Source organism: Gorilla gorilla, chromosome 1 (genome assembly GCF_029281585.2).
Source record: "Gorilla gorilla gorilla isolate KB3781 chromosome 1, NHGRI_mGorGor1-v2.1_pri, whole genome shotgun sequence".
Lineage (NCBI taxonomy): Eukaryota > Metazoa > Chordata > Mammalia > Primates > Hominidae > Gorilla > Gorilla gorilla.
The window spans coordinates 198,747,275-198,768,413 of record NC_073224.2 but is presented as its reverse complement, the minus strand read 5'-3'; the positions used below and the strand labels follow the sequence as shown (position 1 = coordinate 198,768,413).

At 40.0% G+C, this 21,139-nt stretch overlaps 1 protein-coding gene across 14 annotated transcripts in view; it reads right to left on the bottom strand.

The window, feature by feature from the left end:
* Window positions 1-21,139, bottom strand: part of SCMH1 (Scm polycomb group protein homolog 1) — a 221,839-nt gene that overhangs the window by 159,728 nt on the left and 40,972 nt on the right. For 11 of the 14 annotated variants that reach the window (XM_063699807.1, XM_063699794.1, XM_055392672.2 and 8 more), the window contains exon 3: window positions 6,327-6,456. The exons of 2 other annotated variants lie outside the window; for them this stretch is intronic. In XM_063699807.1, the coding sequence (XP_063555877.1) occupies window positions 6,327-6,339 (13 nt within the window). In that variant the 5' untranslated portion in view covers window positions 6,340-6,456. Of the gene's footprint in view, window positions 1-6,326; window positions 6,457-21,139 lie in introns of those variants that run through there. One more of the 14 variants, XM_055392703.2, reaches the window with a different exon arrangement.

Here is a 21,139-nt window from a genome sequence, read left to right as displayed (position 1 = left end):
GAGCACCTCTGCCCTGCCGCCCCGTCTGGGATGTGAGGAGCGTCTATGCCCGGCCGCCCCGTCTGAGAAGTGAGGAGACCCTCTGCCTGGCAACCGCCCCGTCTGAGAAGTGAGGAGCCCCTCTGCCCAGCAGCCACCCCGTCTGGGAAGTGAGGAGCGTCTCCGCCCAGCAGCCACCCCCGTCTGGGAAGTGATGAGCATCTCCGCCCGGCAGCCACCTCGTCCGGGTGGGAGGTGGGGGGGTCAGCCCCCCGCCCGGCCAGCCGCCCCGTCCGGGAGGGAGGTGGGGGGGCCAGCCCCCCGCCCGGCCAGCCGCCCCGTCCGGGAGGGAGGTGGGGGGGTTAGCCCCCCGCCTGGCCGGCCACCCGGTCCAAGAGGTGAGGGGCGCCTCTGCCCGGCCGCCCCTACTGGGAAGTGAGGAGCCCCTCTGCCCGGCCAGCCGCCCCGTCCGGGAGGGAGGTGGGGGGGTCAGCCCCCCGCCCGGCCAGCCGCCCCGTCCGGGAGGGAGGTGGGGGGGTTAGCCCCCCGCCTGGCCGGCCACCCGGTCCAAGAGGTGAGGGGCGCCTCTGCCCGGCCGCCCCTACTGGGAAGTGAGGAGCCCCTCTGCCCGGCCAGCCGCCCCGTCCGGGAGGGAGGTGGGGGGGTCAGCCCCCCGCCCGGCCAGCCGCCCCATCCGGGAGGGAGGTGGGGGGGTTAGCCCCCCGCCTGGCCAGCCGCCCCGTCCGGGAGGTGAGGGGCGCCTCTGCCTGGCCACCCCTACTGGGAAGTGAGGAGCCCCTCTGCCCGGCCAGCCGCTCCGTCCGGGAGGGAGGTGGGGGGGTCAGCCCCCCGCCCGGCCAGCCGCCCCGTCCGGGAGGTGAGGGGCGCCTATGCCCAGCCGCCCCTACTGGGAAGTGAGGAGCCCCTCAGCCCGGCCAGCCGCCCCGTCCGGGAGGGAGGTGGGGGGGTCAGCCCACCACCCAGCCTGCCGACCTGTCCGGGAGGGAGGTGGGGGGTCAGCCCCCCGCCTTGCCAGCCGCCCCGTCCGGGAGGGAGGTGGGGGGGTCACTCCCCCGCCGGCCAGCCGCCCCGTCCGGGAGGGAGGTGGGGGTTCAGCCCCCCACCTGGCCAGCCGCCCCATCCGGGAGGTGAGGGGCGCCTCTGCCCGGCTGCCCCTACTGGGAAGTGAGGAGCCCCTCTGCCCGGCCACCACCCCGTCTGGGAGGTGTACCCAACAGCTCATTGAGAACGGGCCATGATGACAATGGCGGTTTTGTGGAATGGAAAGGGGGGAAAGGTGGGGAAAAGATTGAGAAATCAGATGGTTGCCGTGTCTGTGTAGAAAGAGGTAGACATGGGAGACTTTTCATTTTGTTCTGTACTAAGAAAAAATTCTTCTGCCTTGGGATCCTGTTGATCTGTGACCCTACCCCCAACCCTGTGCTCTCTGAAACATGTGCTGTATCCACTCAGGGTTGAATGGATTAAGGGCGGTGCAAGATGTGCTTTGTTAAACAGATGCTTGAAGGCAGCATGCTCGTTAAGAGCCATCACCACTCCCTAATCTCAAGTACCCAGGGACACAAACACTGCGGAAGGCCGCAGGGTCCTCTGCCTAGGAAAACCAGAGACCTTTGTTCACTTGTTTATCTGCTGACCTTCCCTCCACTATTGTCCTGTAACCCTGCCAAATCCCCCTCTGCGAGAAACACCCAAGAATGATCAATAAAAAATGAAATAAATAAATAAATAAATAAAAAAGAAGACATTTATGCAGCCAACAGACACATGAAAAAATGCTCATCATCACTGGCCATCAGAGAAATGCAAATCAAAACCACAATGAGATACCATCTCACACCAGTTAGAATGGCAATCATTAAAAAGTCAGGAAACAACAGGTGATGGAGCGGATGTGGAGAAATAGGAACACTTTTACATTGTTGGTGGGACTGTAAACTAGTTCAACCATTGTGGAAGTCAGTGTGGCAATTCCTCAGGGATCTAGAACTAGAAATACCATTTGACCCAGCCATCCCACTACTGGGCATATACCCAAAGGATTATAAATCGTGCTGCTATAAAGACACATGCACATGTATGTTTATTTTGGCACTATTCACAATAGCAAAGACTTGGAACCAACCCAAATGTCCATCAATCATAGACTGGATTAAGAAAATGTGGCACATATACACCATGGAATACTATGCAGTCATAAAAAATGATGAGTTCATGTCCTTTGTAGGGACATGGATGAAGCTGGAAACCATCATCCTCAGCAAACTATCGCAAGGACAAAAAACCAAACACTGCATGTTCTCACTCATAGGTGGGAATTGAACAATGAGAACACATGGACACAGGAAGGGGAACATCACACACCGGGGCCTGTTGTAGAATGGGGGGAGGGGGGAGGGATAGCATTAGGAGATACACCTAATGTTGAATGACGAGTTAATGGGTGCAGCACACCAACATGGCACATGTATACATATGTAACTAACCTGCACGTTGTGCACATACACCCTAAAACTTAAAGTATAATAATAAAAAAGAAAACAAAATCCATACTCAATTATGCAGCAAAATGAACAAAATAACAAACAGTTAAGGGCAGAAAGGCATCAAATAGTTCAAAAAGTTCGGTGGCCCATGCCTGTTATCCCAGTACTTTGGGAGGCCAAGGCAGGAAGATTCATTGAGCCCAGGAGTTCGAGAACAGTCTCAGCAACATAGTGAGACCTCGTCTCTACAAAAAAATTAAAAAATTAGCTAGGCGTGGAACCTGTGATTTCAGGTACTCAAGGGGCTGCGATGGGAGGACTGCTTGAGCCTAGGAAGTCCAGGCTGCAGTGAGCCAGGATTACGTCACTGCACTCCAGCCTGGGGAACAGAGCAAGACTCTGTCTTAAAAACAAAAAAAGACAAAAACAAACAAAAAAAACAATGAAAAAGGAACTTCTAGGAAGAAATAGACTCTTGGTACAAACTACTGAAACATGGAAAGCAGCACTAAAGAAAAAGAAACAAATGCATTACAAAATGTGTAATTTTTAAGTACTGCCATAAACTACTCAGTGAATCAGGTAACTGTCCCTGAATCAGGCAACTGTCCCAAAATAAAGAGAATACAGCATCTGATAGAATTCTATACATTAAAAAAGGAGCTAGTCACCTATCATTTTTTCAAAGTGTTCTAAGAATAATGGCCATGTTTCAGAGTATATTATAATACATAGGTACTATTTAATAATCAGTTTATATCTTTCTTCTCTGGCAGTCTCTATCCCAGTTAACATAACAAATCAGAAACCTGTAATCCCTCTTGCCCTCCAAATCCAACTGGTTATCCAATTCTGTCAGTTGTATCTCTAAAATAACCATCTCCTCTCTTTAATCTCTCCTGCCCCATTCAGAGTTTAGGATTTCATTATCTCTCACGTTGACCAATAAAAACAGTTATTTAATTCCTTTGTCTGTTCTCACTGCTTTCCAATCATACATCAGCATTATTTTTCTAAAATACAAATAAGATAAAACATGTCACTACCCCATTTAAAACTCTTCAAGGATCAATCCCTAAACTGTATCCAAACATATACTCTTTCCAAGCTCATACAACTGCAAATTGCATCCAAACTCATACTCTTTCATACCTCTGGACCTTCCCCTTTTCTCTATTTGGGAAATTCCTATTTATTCCTCACAGTCCAGGACAAATATTATTTTGTAACAGCTTTCTGGTGACAGTCCTAAGCAAAGTAGTAGTGCCACCTCCTACATTTATGCCTGTCAGAGTGTCAGAGCTAAATAATCTTAAGCCAATCAGTATTCCTAGAGTTTGGCACACAGCAAGCAGTCAAAAGAAAAAAAAAAAGTTGTCTTTTTACTAAATGCAGAAAGTTATGCAATGAGAGAAAAATTATCCATATTAAAAAGTCAGTATTTCAATGCACACTCATCAAAACAACTGTGACATAGAGAATGATACCTACAAGTCACATGGTAAGATATCAATTATTCATATTAATAAACAATAACTGAAAACAGATCATTTAAAACTGCATATAATATGTCATTTATACTTAGTTTTAGAATGTATTATTTTTTCTACTACAGATTTACCAGTTCAGTCATGCTTTACCTAAGCTAACATTAAAAACGAACTTACCATTTTTAATGGGTTCAGTTTCAGTTCTGCAAGATGAAAAAAGTTCTAGAGATTGATGGTGGTGATGGGTGCACAACAATGTGAATGTCTTTAGTGTCACTGAACTGTACACTAAAATATTATTAAAATGGTAAATTCTGTGTTATGTATACTTCTTGAAATTAATTAATTTTAAAAAATAAACTTGCATTCCTGGGATGTCAGGGTCAGGGGAGGCTCAGAGGTTGCTGCACTGATTCCATTTCAGATTCAACTAATACTTACCATTACTATATATACCAGGCCCAGTGCCAGGCATTTTCAAATATTCCATCTCAGGTATTATTAATAACTTTTTACAGATGAAAAATGTAGGGCTTAATAAGTTAAACTATGCCATACAGGCAAAGAACTGATCAGTAAACAGCAATGAAAGATATGTAATAGTCCACAAAGGGAGTAAATCTGACAATTAAAAAACTGAATTGAAATAATGCTCTAAATCCTGCTTATGTTAGATTCATTCATTCAACAAATATTTATCACCACTGTTTGTCAGTCATTATTCTAGGCACTGGAGATATATCACTAAACAAATCAGATAAAAGACCCCTGTTCTAGCTTACATGCTACTGGAATGCTCAGCAGGGATTTCACAAAATGTAGTCTTTTGATTGGAGGCATTCGACAAAGCATTCACTACAGGGAAGCAGATGTCAGAGAGAGACTTTCTGGCAATGAGAATTGTCCTGTGGAGGATTGGTTATACACTAAAATGTACAAGCAGAAAGGCTGAATGACCACTTTTCACCAAAGATGCTGAAACTTTTCCAAGCTGAGAGAAAATTCACAGGTTGTAAAGGGAGATAACTAGATAAACTTCTAAGACCCTATTCAGCCTTGAAATTCTTTCACTAAGCATCAAACAATATTATGGGAGCTGAGATATTATAGTAGCAACTATCTATATCTTATGTGTGTATTTGTGTTTGATCACATGTATATCTTAATTATGAACTATTTGTCAGTAAAGATTATGTCTTATTCTCCTTACTATCTCACATATCTAGGTCAATAAAATGAATCAATGAATGCAATATTATGGGTTTAAAGAGAGTAGCTTCCTCTTAAATCTTGTTCAATTTGATATTTAAATTCCATTTCCAACTTACTATTTTCAAAATAACACTCTTAAAATCTTTGATATTTCCATACTGAAACTGCATTTATTCATGCTTCAAACGAAAAATTCATTGACTACCTAAGTTCCAGCCCTGTGCTAGGTAATAAGGATTAAAAAAACAACAAGGCACCCTCTCTTAGTCTAGAAGACAGAGAGTTACAAAAGTGTGATAAAGTGTTATAACCTCCCTAGTAGCTGGAACTACAGGCTCACACCACCACAACTGGCTACTCTTCTGTATTCTTTGTAGAGATGGGGTTTTGCCATGTTGCCCAGGCTGGTCTCCAATTCCTGGGCTCAAGCAACTGGCCCACTTTAGCCTCCCAAAATGCCAGGATTACAGGTGTGAGCCCCCATGCCCCTTCTTCTTTTTACCTTTCTAAATGTGGCTACTACAAAACTTTAAACTACATAAGTGGCTTGCATTGTATTTCTGTTGGACACAGTGAACAAATTCATTAAATAATAGTTTCCTTTCTTAATAATTATTTCTCATGTAGCCAAACTGTTACAGATTTTTTTTTTTTTTTTTTTGAGATGGAGTTTTGCTCTTGTTGCCCAGGCTGGAGTGCAATGGTGAGATCTCGGCTCACAGCAACCTCCGCCTCCCGGGTTCAAGCAATTCGCCTGTCTCAGCCTCCCAAGTAGCTGGGATTACAGGCATGCGCCACCATGCCCACCAGTTTTGTATTTTTAGTAGAAATGGGGTTTCTCCATGTTGGTCAGGCTGGTCTCGAACTCCTGACTTCAGGTGATCCGCCCACCTTGGCTTCCCAGAGTGCTGGAATTACAGGCATGAGCCACCGAGAAATATTTTTAAATATTTAAAAAGCAAAACTTCAGACCTCCTCTCCCAATCTGGAAAATTCATGCCAATGACAAAAATGACATCATGGCTATAAAGAAAAGGATAACGAGTAGTCTAATTATTCGTGAGGAATTCCTTAAAGCCAGTCCTTGCTAGGTCTCTTAATCCCTCTTATCTCCACGATAGGGTAAAAAGATACTTACCATTAGGCTGCATAGTCAATGGACTAAAAACCGGTCTAGGGGTTAAGAAGTTTGGGATTTATCCCTGGATCCACCAATACCTTGCTCTGACTTCTGACAAGTCAGTTTCTTTGTATGCTAATTTCTCCATCTGTAAAAAAGGTAGGTGGGGAGGAAGGAGAAGAACATTTATTACCTGTAAAGTACTGAGATCTCTAATTATTAACAATTAGGCTACATTATAAGAAAAGTAGGAAATTTAGATACAGATTTTTTGCTATTAGAGTATCTTGGAGTTGCAAAGTACCTTACAGCAAGTACCACAGGTTGAATTTAATTAAGCCTCTATATTCACAGAAATAAAGAATACAGATATTTGCTACATTTGGTCCCATTCAAATACTAAATTTAGTTTCCAGCTAACCAGGTTAAGCCAGAATATCAAAAGACACTAAAAACCCATTAACATGGTGTTATGGGCTGAACTGTGTCTCCCCCAAATTCATACGTTAAAGCCCTAACCCCCAACGTGACTACATTTGGAGACAGGGCATTTAAGGAGGTAATTAAGGTTAAATAAAGTCATACAGGTGAGGTCCTAATCTGATATAATTGGTTTCTTTAAAACAAAAGGATGAGACATGAGAGATATCTCTTTCTCACATAGAGAAAAATGCTACATGAGGACTCAGAGAGAAGGTGTCATTTATAAGCTAAGGAGAAAGACCTCATCTCTAGCCTCTGCCGCTAGCATCCTGACACTGAACTTCCAGCCCCCAGAACTTTGAGGATATAAATTTCTATTGTTTAAGCCACTCAGTCTGTGGTATTCTGTTATGGCACCCCAAGCACATGATCACAGGACAAATGGGACTGTAGCAATTCTTTGGGAGTACCTCAGTTCCCCTAAAGAACTTTCACTCTTTTATTACAGTCGGAGTGGGAGTAAAGTAGAACAAAAACAAAGTAAAAACAAAACAAAAAATGCTGAATTTGATGTTAAAATTTTACCCTGATCTGAATCTCCTCTATTTTGCCTTAATGTTTATTTTCCCTTTAAGACGTTAGGCAGGTAACATGGCCAGACACGGTGGCTCACGTCTGTAGTCCCAGCACTTTGAAAGGCTGAGGCTGACGGATGCTTGAGGTCAGGAGTTCGAGACCAGCCTGGCCAACATGGCGAAACCCCATCTCTACTAAAAATACAAAATTTAGCCAAGCATGGTGGCACATGCTTGTAATCCCGGCTACTGGAGAGGCTGAGGCATCAGAATCACTTGAACCCAGGAGGCGGAGGTTGCAGTGAGCTGAGATCATGCCACTGCACTCCAACCTGGGCAACAGAGTGAGACTTGGTCAAAAAAAAAAAAAAAAAAAGACCCCAAAAAACAAAAAAAGACTTTAGGCTGTAACTTAACTGAATCTCAGTTTTCTTATTAGTAAAATGGGAATAATAATCCCAATGCTACTTGCTTCACTGGGCTGCTGTAAATAACAAATGAAAAAATGGCTTTGAAAGTGCTTAATGGCTGGGTGTGGTGGCTCACAACTGTAAAGAGGTTAAGGCAGGAGGACCACCTGTAATCCCAGTATTTTAGGAGGCTGAAGTGGGGGGGAATCGCCTGAACTCAAGAGTTCGAGACCAGCCTGGGCAACACAGCGAGACCCCCCCCCCCATCTCTAGGAGTTTGAGACTCAGAAACATGGTGAAACCCCGTCTCTACAAAAAAAATATAAAAATTAGCCAAGTGTGGTGGTGTGTGCACCTATAGTTCCAGCTACTTGGGAGGTTAAGGCAGGAGGATCTCCTGAGCTCAGGAGGTCAAGGCTGCAGTGAGCTATGGTCATACCACTGCACTCCAGCCTGGGCAACAGAAACACTGTCTCAAAATAAATAAATAAATAAAAATAAACAAAATAAAATTTATGGTAGTATAATCTTCTTGGAGGATGTGAAAGTTCCTGTATTTATTCCAAAAGATAGTAATGGCACTAAGGGGCTGGAATAAGAACAGTAACTTGAATCCTCAAAATGCATGTTCAGAGCCCTGAAATATTAAGAGATTAGTCTTAGGAACACCGTAGAAAATATATCCTCTTCAATTTCTAAGAAAAGAGCACAAGAGCATAGACTACTAATATCCAAAGCAGTGCCTCCAGAGTAGCTGGGATTACAGGCATGTGCCGCCATGCTTGGCTAATTTTTGTATTTTTAGTAGAGATGGGGTTTCGCCATGTTGGCCAGGCTGGTCTCGAACTCCTGACCTCAAGAATCTGCCAGCCTCAGCCTCTCAAAATTTAATGCAATGATGGCAATGTTCAATATTCCTGTTGTCCAATGGGTAGCCACTAGCCACATGTGGCTATTTAGGACTTGAAATGTAGCTAGTGCAAACTGAGTGCGTTTTTAATTGTATTTAATTTTTATTAAATTTACATTTAATTAGACATACATGGTAGTGGCTACTCATTGCATAGTGCAGATCTGGAGAATGTAATGACTCTGTATTTCTGGAAGTCATTGAAAGAAGTATAATAGGTAGTAGAAGAATCTGTAAGGCTATGGTAGTATCCTTTCAAAATGTAATAAAACAATCACAACAGGCCACCCCTTGAAGCAAGGAAAATTAGAATTCTTCATATATTAAGATACAATTAAAAACTTAGTTACAAATTATCATCTGTATAGTAATAACAGTCAAATTATTAATATATAACTATCATTTTAAGTGTTTACTACATGCCAGATATTGTGTTAAGTATTTCAAAGAACAGGAAGAGAGGAATACTTCCCCTAGAAATGGAAACTGGAAAACAGAAAAAAGATGCATCAAACATACTTCTGAAAATTCAATAAGAAAAGACAGAACTCTCAGTTTTAGATAAATCATAATACTATGCCAATATGCAGAGAAATCAAAATGGAAAAGCTGTGAGCAGAACATCTGCTCACTGTGGTGATGAAGGACAAGCTACAGGGAGGCAGGAGACAGGATTCATCTGTGATGTGCCACTGATCAGCCACTCTCTCATTAACAAGTTTTTGTTGTTGTTGTTACTTTGTTTTGAGACGGAGTTTCACTCTGGTTGCTCAGGCTGGAGTGCAGTGGCATGATGTTGGCTCACTGCAACCTCTGCCTCGCGGGTTCCAGCGATTCTCCTGCCTCAGCCTCCTGAGTGGCTGGGATTAGAGGTGCCTGCCACCACGCCTGGCTAATTTTTTGTATTTTTAGTAGAGACAGGGTTTCATCATGTTGGCCAGGTTGGTCTTGAACTCCTGACCTCAGGTGATCCACCCGCCTCGGCCTCCCAAAGTGCTGGGATTACAAGGCACGAGCCACCGCGCCCAACCGAGTATTTCCAGCACATCTCAGCTGATTCTCTGCCTCCAGCTCTCCTTCGTTTACTTTTACTTTATTAGGAGATAACTATGATGAGATGTAATATTCTTCTGGAATGATCCACCAGAAGAAGGGGGAGGAAGGAAACTGGCCAATCTGTTTCTCAAAGAAAGCAATAAATCCTGTCTCCTCCATGTAGCAGAGGTGAACAAAGAAGATAGAGCATATCTCTTTGGTGTCCCCCTGCTCCACTTGCTTTGTAGTAACTATACATCTTTGTGTATGCACAGAGAAGAACCCATGAGAACACCAGTATTTCCTTTAACAAGTAATGCAGCTAGCAATAAGTGGCTAATGAAAATGCGATGACTTCCTTTGTCCTACAGGCGGTCCTAGTATTCTTTAACTATGTATAATGTTTACCCTTTCCAGAAACGTGCAGAGGTGTGAGGCAGAGCATAAGAGAAGCTAAGGCTTTTTGGAATGCTTCTGGCTCATGCTTCTTGAACAGAGAAGAAGTTCAGCGGTTCCTATAGTGCCACTTCATAGTTCCTAGCAGACATATATGGATCTGATGTCATTAAATAAGCAATGCATCAGCATCATCATTATTCCAGTCAATATTTGGAATAAAGACGATGACAGTCCTGGATGCTCCATTCTTGCCAGTCCAAACATATCAGAAGTAGGATTTTATGTTTAATTCTAAGTCCTATATTTTGAATGAGATACAAATGCACAATCTCATTTAAAGGAAAGCAACAAGAAGAGTGAGAATTTAAGAAACTAGGGAAGGTTAACTAGAAGGAAAGACTCAGGGGAAACATGAGAGCTGTTTGCAAATATCTGGAGGGATTTCATGTAGGAGAGAGATGAGATTTGCTCTACTTCTTCAATATTACCCCAAGGGAGAGAATTAGAACCAGTGGGTGGAAGCTATAGGTAGATAGACTTCAGCACATTATTAGGAAGAACTTTCTGCCAGTCACAGCTCTGTATCCAAAAGTGGGATAAGCTCTCTGGGAAGGAGAGGCATGAATTTGCCATCACTAAGGATGTGAAAGCAGAGGTAAAATAACCTATTGGTGAAGATACTAAATCATTAGGAAGAAGATGGAGGCTGGACTGGGTAACCTTTAAAGTTCCTTCCAAATCTGAGACTCCAAATCTGAGTCCTGGTTTTTATAAACAACACTGTGCAAGTTTAGGTTTTGTAGCATGGACAGTATGTGTGTGCATGTATGTATGTGTGTATACAAATATATATAATACCAACTTTCTCTCTGAAGCCTTACAGAAGTGTGATATGGGGACAGAAGACATAACAACAGCATCATCACCACCATCATCTTTTTTCTCTTCTGCGTCTCCATCTACCATTTACTGGCACTGTGGTAGGCACTTTGCATACCTTACATACTTAAGGTATCTTTTAAGTTAGTTAGTTTTTAAGAGACAGGGTCTCACCCTGTTGCTCAGGCTGGAGTACAGTGGCATGATCATAGTTCACTGCAGCCTCAAACTCCTGGACTCATGCAATCCTCCTACCTCAGCCTTCTGAGTGGCTAGGATTACCGGTGTGCATCAATGCGCCTGGCTAACTTTTTTATTTTTTGTAGAGGCGAGGTCTCACTATGTTATCCAGGCTGGTCTTGAACCCCTGGCCTCAAGCAATCCTCCTGTCTTGGCCTCCCAAAGTGCTGGGATTACAGGTGTGAGTTACCATGCCTGGCCCCCTTTTAAGTTCTATCATATTGCAGGTTTATGGGCAAGGCCCAGCTCAATTATTTCCACTGTAGCTACTACAACATAACTTGGCTGAAATCTCTTCCTTCTTTGAAATAATGAACAATGTGTGTCTGCTTTATTTTACACAGTAAATATACTACTGACAAGTGTAAATGAAATTTTTTATTAAAATTAAGTATATTTGAACATACCAAAATGGCTAGTTAAAAGCAATCTTTATAAAAATAAGTCCAAGGTTCACTGCAAAGTAATCTGCTCTATAAATTTAGATTTCATATATTGGATTTTCTCCTATACCATTTTATCCTCTATTCAAGCCAACCATGTCAAAGTCACATTGTGGTCTTTTCCTTTGTGCTTACCACTCTGCTGGTATAAACATAGAACTATAGATTTGGAAGAAATGTTGAAAGTCATTTAGTTTAATGTCTCCTCCTCTTTCCATCTCCAATCCTACCATCTCTAGCCAATGTTTGCATTTGGTATACTTCTATTGGCAAAATTTTCATAGTGCATACGTATTACTTTAACATACATACAATATATACGTATTTTTTTAAAAAAAATTGTCCAAAGGGGTAAATATTTACCATAGCAATCACACAGGGTTGGACAGGAACCAGTCCTCTTAGGGAGACAGAATGAGAGAGAATGGTGTGTGTTATGACTTGACACCTCCACCAATTATAATACACTTGGGATACTAAGGTGTGTATATTTTTGTGGGAAGGTTGAATGCCCCTTACCTCCTTGAAAGTCACTGCTAATCTATATCTCAATTGGATATACCAGCTCTTCAAGTATTTTAGGACAGCTTTCATGTGTGCAAGGAAAAGTTAATTGCTTTCTGGTCTCATCAAGGTTAAATGCAATGACTGACTATTTAACTGTATGACTATATAACATGTCTTAAGTATCTGCTTCCTTGCCCTGCCCATTCTGCCTAATCCATAGTATACTCTTCTAATTGGAAACCCTGCCTTCCATCATTACTCTTTTATTGTCTGTTCATTTTCTCTTTACCATGTTGGGATAGCACATTTCCCAATTACTTGGACTAAGTACCTTACTCCAAGCTTAAAGGTATTTTTACCAAATATCTCCAGATTTCCCCTTCTCTATTATGAAGACTCTGCAGACTGACAGCCTGGGTTCAGACTTGGTTCTATCACTTACCAGTTGTATTAACTTGACCAAGTTAACTTAGCCTCCTGTGCCTGAGTTTCCTCCGCAGCAAAATAAAGACAATAATAGCAATTATCTCATTTAGTTGTTGAGAGGATTAAACAGGACACACACACACACACACACCACTTAGAACAGTACCTGGCACATAGTAAACACTCAGTCAATGTTAATTTATGTTGCTGCTTCCTTTTCCTTCATCATCATCCTTTGCTACTATTTAGGAAACTATTTTGCTGCAGGCCCGGAGTGTTTACTTCAAAATTTCTTTCCATTAGATTTGTGTTCCCTCTTTCTCAATCCAAACATTCTTGACATTTAATCTCTTCAGCATAGGTCTCTCTGACAAACTGGACTGGAGTGGAGCTTTCTTACCTAGCATACCTACTACTATGGCTTGTTTTCATTGCATTATGATGCACACTTATGCCTCACCAATTCACATTCCTCTTCTTTTCATATCCAAAGCCCACTCCTAGAGCAGGGGTTGGCAAACTTTTTCTGTAAAGGGCCAGATGGCAAATATTTTCAGTTTTACAGGACATATGGTCTCTGTTGCAACTGCTCAACTGTTATCACAGCATTAAGGCAGACATATAATACACTAACAAATGAACATGGCTATGTTCCAGTAAAACTTTATTTACAAAAAACTGGTGGCAGATAGATTTGGCCTGTGGGCCATAGATTGCCAACTACTAACCTAGAGGAATCCTTCCCTAAATAACTCAACCTGGCTCTGATCATTCCATTATTCTACCTCAAGCATACACTATATCATTTTACATACATCTATGTGTTTTTAGGTATTTTTGTGTGGTCAGTCTCCCACTTAGAATACTGTACATACAGATCCTTATAAGGAAAGAACTGCAGCTCTTACTTTATTCATTAAACAAAATACATCTGAGCTGAGTAACAAAATCTAAGCCTAGTAGTAACATGTTAAAGACACAAAGACAAATAAGTGTTAAGTCCCTGTTCATGCTCACAAAGAACTCACAGATTAGTAGGAAAGATAGCAATTCAAATATACAATCATCGTGTGATTTTTGCTATACAGAGATTTGCTATAAAAAGTGCTCTGGGAAAACAGAAGGGAATGATTAACTTTGCCAGGGGTTGGGGATGGTTGAGGAAAGCTTCATGGAGGAGATGAAGTTGAGCTAGTATTATCCGAAGAAAGACAAATAGGCATTTCAGGCATTCTTCCTAATTATGTGGAATTGAACATAGAAATGGAAATGGACAATGTGTTTGGAGAATGCTAGCCATTTATTACAGATGAAAAGGGACAAAGTAAGCTACAGGGACAGATGACAGAAACTGAATGAGCTGAGGCTAGAAAAGTAGAAATGAGGCACCTTGTAAAGAATTTTGCTTGCTATACTAAGCCAATGGTATATTATATATTGAGGACTCTGGTATCATCCCAAGATTATATGTTAGATATTGAAGGTCAAGATCTGAATTATTTATGATACTTAACATCCATAAAGGGGTTTTAACACTTTTTCATAGACTTTTACATACATTATTTCCAATGTTCATACAGCTTGCGTACTTACATGTCTACTAAATTCTGATACTGATTACGAACTTACAATGTAGTGGAAAGGTTAAGACTTAGAGGCAAAAGATCTGGGCTTTATCTTACAGCTATTAGTTACAGGATTTTGAATAAGTCTCTTAGCCCATTATTGTTTCTATAAAACAGGATTAATAACAGTACTCTATACATACTTTAAAGTAGTGTAGTTTGCACATTATAAAGGCACACATAATTTGTAAAAATTGCAGAATAAAATGTCAAGAAAGGGGAAGTTTTTTCATTTGCTCTGTTTTTTGTGACACATATATTCATACACAGCCTAATAGAGGATACCTCTCTATTTCTACTATGTATAAATACAGGTTCTGACCTTTACAAGGATCTGATTTTTGCATGGTTCAGCTATATCAAATAGGAAATCATTCTTCCTTAGTACGATGTAGAAATCTAAAAGCGAAAGATAGAAAAAAATAGAAATATGAACTACTGTAGATCAAAGAAGATATGCAGTGAAATTAGATTTCATCAGAGGAAGCCAGAAGGCTGGTTATCCAGACAGGGCTTCTCAAGGGCAGCAATTTGGTTAAGTTTCCAATTTCCAGGATACTTTCCTCAGCTTTGAGTTCAGAACCCTGATTCTGTTAAAAATGGAACAGACTCTTTTGGATAGAGCTATAGGTCATTACACAATAATAGGTAAACTAGAATGTTAATTTATTAATTTACTGTGAGAAATATAACCGCCTAAAATATTTACTGGTACATGACCAGGGCCATTTGACTTTAAAGGTGCATCTACACAGGAACCAAATGAGAATCAGATTTCTTGGGCAGTGTGGAACCAGAGTAAGAAATTGTTTGTCTAACTCAGAAGTTTGCAAACCTTTTCTATGAAGAGCCAGATAGGCTGGGCATGGTGGCTCACGCCTATAATCCCAGCACTTTGGGAGGCCGAGGTGGGTGGATCGGGAGTTCAAGTCCAGCCTGACCAACATGGAGAAACCCCATCTCTACTAAAAATACAAAATTAGCTGGGCTTGGTGGCACATGCCTGTAATCCCACCTACCAGGGAGGCTGAGGCAGGAGAATTGCTTGAACCTGGGAGGTAGAGGTTGTGGTGAGCTAAGATCATACCATTGCACTCTAGCCTGGGCAACAAGATTGAAACTCTCTCTCACAAAAAAAAAAAAAAAAAAAAAAAAGGCCAGATAATAAATATTTGCAGCTTACCAGGCCGTGTGGCCTCTATTGAAACATGAAAGTAGCCATAGATAATATCGATCATACAGAAATGAATGGGCATGGCTGTGTTCCAATAAAACTTTAATTTCAAAAACAGCCCTTAAGAATGCAAAAATCCTCAACAAAATACTAGCAAACAAAATTTAGTAGCATAGTAAGAGCACACACAATTACCAAGTGAGGTTTATTCCCAGAATATAAGGATGGTTCAACATATGAAAATCAATTAACGTAATATACCATAAATAGAATGAAGTAAAAAAAAAAAGGCACATGGTAATGTCAATGTAGAGAAAGCATTTAACAAAATTTAATGTGCTTTATAATGAAAATACACAATAAACTAAGAATAGAAGGGAACTTCTTCAACATAATAAAGGCCATATATAAAAAACTCACAGCTAATATTATACTCAATGGTGAAAGACTGAAAGCTTTTCCCCTAAGATTAGGAATAGGACAAAGATAGCCACTTTCACCATTTCTATTAAACATAGTACTGGAAGTTCTAGCTAAAGTAATTAGGCAAGAAAAAGGAATTAAAGGCATTCAGATTTGAAAGGAAGAAGTAAAATGATCTCTGTTTGCAGATGATATACTCTTATATGTAGGAAACTCTACAGATTCCACAAAAAAGCTGTTAGAGCTAATAAATGAATTCAGCAAAGTTGCGGGATACAAAGTCACACACAAAGTTTAGTTGCATTTCTATATGCTAGCAATGAACAGTGTGCAAAGAAAATTAAGAAAATAATTCCATTTAAATAGTATCAAAAAGAATAAAATATTTAAGAATAAATTTAACTAACACGGCTAAAGACTTGTACACTGAAAACTACAAAATATTGCAGAAAGAAATTAAAGAAGATGTAAGTAAATGAAAAGATACTCTGTTCTGTGTTCATGAACTGAAAGACTAATATTGTTAAGATGGCAATACTATCCAAAGCAATCTACAGATTCAACGCAATCCCTATCAAAATCCAAACGACATTTTTGCACAAATAGAAAAAGTTGTCCTAAAATTCACAAAGAATCTTAAAGGATTCCAAATAGCTCAAACAATCTTGAAAAAAAGAACAAAGTTAGAAAACTTACACTTTCTAATTCCAAAATGTACTACAAAGCTACAGTAATCAAAATAGTATAGTATTGGCATAAGGATAGATAAATAGACCAATGTAATAGAACAGAGAGCTCAAAAATAGTTAATTTTCAATAAAAGTCCCAAGACCATTTAATGGGAAAAAGACACTCTTCAACAAACAGGTCTGGGAAAACTGAATATCCACATGCAGGAGAATGAAGTTGAATACTTACCTTATACCATATACAAAAAAATTAACTCAAAATTTATCAATGACCTAAATAAATATAAGAGCTAAAACTATAAAACTCTTAGAAGAAAACATAGGGGAAAATCTTTAACATTTTAGATTTGGCAATGACTATAGGATATGACAGATAAAACACAGGCAACAAAACAGAAAACAGATAAACTGGACTTCACCAAAATGAAAAACTCTTGTGCATCAAAAGATCCTATCATGAGAGTGAAAAGACAGTCCACAGAATCAGAGACAATACTTGCAAATCATGTTTGTAGTCTGTTGATATCCAAAATATACATGGAACTCCTATAATTCAACAACAAGAAGAACAAAAAACCTAAACAACCCAATTCAAAAATGGGCAAAAGACAATTCTCCAAAGAAGATATACAGATGGCCAATAACCACATGAAAAGATGCTCAGCATCAATAATCATTAAAGAAATGCAAAAATACCTACAATGATATACTACTTCACACTTATTAGTATGGCTGTTATGAAAAAAAGAAAAATAACAAGTGCTGGTGAAGATATGGGAAAATTGCAACCATCATGCATTGCTGGTGGGAATGTAAAATGGTATAGCTGCTGTGGAAAATGGTTGGCAGTTCTTCAAAAAGTCAAATGTGGAATTATCATATGATCCAGCAATTCCACCCCTCGTTATATACCTAAAAGAACTGAAAGCAGGGATTCAAACACACCTGTACACCAATGTTCATAGCAGCATGATTCACAATAACCAAAAGTGGAAAACAATCTAAGTGTCCATCAACAGATGACTGGATAAACAAAACATGGTATACACATACAATGGAAAACTCAGCCATAAAAAGGAATGCAATTCTGATAAATGCTACAACATGGATGAACCTTCGAGGCACTGTGCTAAGTGAAACTGGCCAGACACAAAAGGACAACTACTGTACGATTCTACTTACAGGACGAACCTATAATAGGTAAATTTATAGAGATGGAAAGTTAAATATGGGTTACCAGGGAACTGGTGGAGAGAGGAGAGTTATATTTAATGGGTACAGAATTTCTATTTGGGATGATTAAAAAAATTCTAGGGATGGATAATGGTGCAGGCTACACACACTATAAATGTACTTAATGTCTTAAGATGGTAAACTTTAAGTTTATGTATATTTTGCCACAATTAAAAAAAAACAGGCAACAGGTGGATGTGCATCAGTGTTTGATAGCCTCATTCAACCGTCTTGCAAAAGGAACACAAAGAGCTTCATGGGGACTTTCAAGAAATCCAATCTTGAGCCACAGAATTCCTTTTCCTGGGTAGTCCTAGATGTAGTCCTCTATCAACTTTCTTTATGACTTACTGTTTAACATGTTTCCAAACTGTTCATCTTCTAATAAACATATTCCTTCTCTGGATAATATTACTATCTATACATAGCATGCAGTACAGATGGGCTTTGGGCTTGAATACTAACTTTGTCACTAGCTATGTAAACTTGGACAGGTTACTAAGTGTCTCTGGACCTCAATTTCTACATCTTTAAAATGGAAGTAATAGTGCCTACCCCAAGGTTAGGAAATGTTCAATGTCATGATCTATTTTCATGAAATAATGTAAGTAAGTGTCTGATATATAGAGGGTGCTGCCTCAGCCCCCTAACACTTTGTCATATTACTGATCACTGATGAAGTCACAGTCCATTCTTTGTCTCTTGGCTCCAACTGAATCCATATGATCATCACCACAGTTCTCTGGGGTTTAGAGGGGCTTGCTAGCATCTCCATCAGAGACTTTCTCTCAAAGCCAACATCCAAAAGACAAAAAGCAAGTGTGGACAAACTCATTTTCTATCTACCCTCACAAAGCAGAAGCCTGTCTTTACAGCAGGAGTCCACCCTCTGTGAGGGCAGAGATGGTCATAGGTTTATTTTATATCCTACACATCATCTAGCAGTGCTTAGCAGAAGAAGTAACTTCCTCAGTTTTTAAAATTTGAATTTTCAAGAACTGTTTTTTATAACAGGAGCTTTCACAAATTTTCTAGTATATAAGTCTACTTCTACCCTTGTAGTACAAAAATAGTTAAGATAAAAACAATAAGCATGGTTCTCTTTTAGCAACAAGAACCCAAGGAAAAACTGTAAGGTGCTACAGGGTGTGACAGTGACCATTTCAAAGCCCACCACACTATAATTGGATTGCATTAGAAGTGCAAGAAATAACAGAATATGTTCAATATTTCACCGTTAAAAAGTAAATGATAAAGTCTGTCTGATATTCGACAAGATCGTATTACGCAAATCAGGGAAATCTTCATGTGAAAAGCAAAATATCACCAAATCATCTAAAGATCAGAGAATGGTATATACTCCTAGATGACAGTGACATTCAATTTCACCTTGCCTGACTGACCTAAACTCCTCCAACTACACCAATTGGGATTATCATCAGTATATATTTATTAAACATGCCAAGGTATAAAACTGGAATTAGGAAAAAGGGACTATTACAGAACAAAGAAATGGAAAGATTACAAGGAAAAGAGGCTAGGATCATTCTGTTAAAATAAATTTTCATGTTGTTAACCTAAAGAACCATCATAGCAGAAGAGAATAAACTATGTGTTAGGCACTTTAAAAATAACTTATTATTAAACTATAACATTATTATCCAAAAGTGCATAAATCATAAGTATACAAGCTTAGAGAATTTTTATAATGTATCTCCAAACCAAGAAAGAGCACATTACTAGCACCCCAATAAATATCCCCTGTGCCTTCCCCTCCCAGTTACTGCCCCACCCAAGAGTAGCCATTGTCTTGACTTCTATCACCGTAGGTTAGTTTTGCCTGTTTTGAATGTTATATAAATGAAATCATATCATATGTACTCTTTTATGTCCACTTCCTTCCACTCAACATTTTGCTTTGTGAGAGTCATCCACTGTGCTCCTGGTAGGTGTTTTTATTACTTGACTTAAAGCACCCAACAATTCTGGCATTACTGTTCCCATTTAGATTTTTTTTAAGCTGAACTTTGGAAGTTAAGGATTAAGGCACCCATGGTCACTCAACTTCTAAATGCAAAAGCTAATATTAAAGGTTGTCTGATTTCAGAAAACCAAGTATCACATGTACTTGTTTATAAGTGGGAGCTAAATATCAGGTACACATGGATATAAAAGTAAGAATAATACACACTAGGGACTCCACAATAGGGGGTGGGGGTGGGAGGATGCTGAAAACTTCCTATTGGGTACTATGTTCACTATCTGGGTGATGAACTCAATGGAAGCCCAAACCTCAGCATCATGCAATATACCCTTGTAACAAACCTGCACATGTACCCCCTGAATCTAAATTAAAATTCAAATCAAAGAAAGATTGATTTCAAAGTCCATCCTCTTTTCGGTTTCCTTATGCCTGCCTAGTATAGTTTAAAACAAGAAGAAGACCATCCCTAGTTTACTTATCATAGACCATATACAGTGTGTATGTACAGAGGCTTGGCAAACAGGCAAATCTTAAACAAATGTAAAAAAGTATTATTACTGCAAGGAAGGAACTAATTGGCACTGGCTTTCAGATCTTTTTTGATTGTAATCCACAGACTTAAATCTAGGTGTTTTTTACAACTGTATACATTCCTGGAAACCTCACAATTCTATAAAAATAATGCTTGTGGCCGGGTGCAGTGGCTCACGCCTGTAATCCCAGCACTTTGGGAGGCTGAGGCGGGTGGATCACGAGGTCAGGAGATCGAGACCATCCTGGTTAACATGGTGAAATCCCGTCTCTGCTAAAAATACAAAAAAACATTAGCTGGGTGTGGCGGTAGGCACCTGTAGTCCCAGCTACGCGGGAGGCTGAGGCAGGAGAATGGTGTGAACCCGGGAGGCGGAGCTTGCAGTGAGCTGAGACTGCGCCACTGCACTCCAGCCTGAGCGAGAGCAAAACTCGTCTCAAAAAAATATATAAATAAATGTAATAATAATAATAATAATAATAATAATGCTTGTGAGGAAAACAGAGTTAGGAATAGATACTAAAAACCCATGGAACTTTGTATCCTTTACACACGCACACATAAACATACTAAATTAGTCTCATTAAACTAAATTAAAGGGAAGAAGGGGTATGATCCATTTTAAAATAATTTCCAACTAAAATAATTTTTAAAAATAAAACTTTAATCTATAATGGAACAATCCTGTAGCTCTGCAGAACATTACGCTTCTTAGAATGGCTTTTTCTCTAAGGTTTTCTGGAGTGAAGATTTGAATGCATGTCATCATCTATAAACAGGAGTCACCTAATAAAAGCTTTTCATGATAACAAAATGAACAGCTGAGGTCTCACTCATATGGCTTTGGGGACAGATAAGAGATTACTAACCTTTACCATTTTTTTTTTTTATCAGTTCACACACTGCCTAAGCAGACCGTTGAAA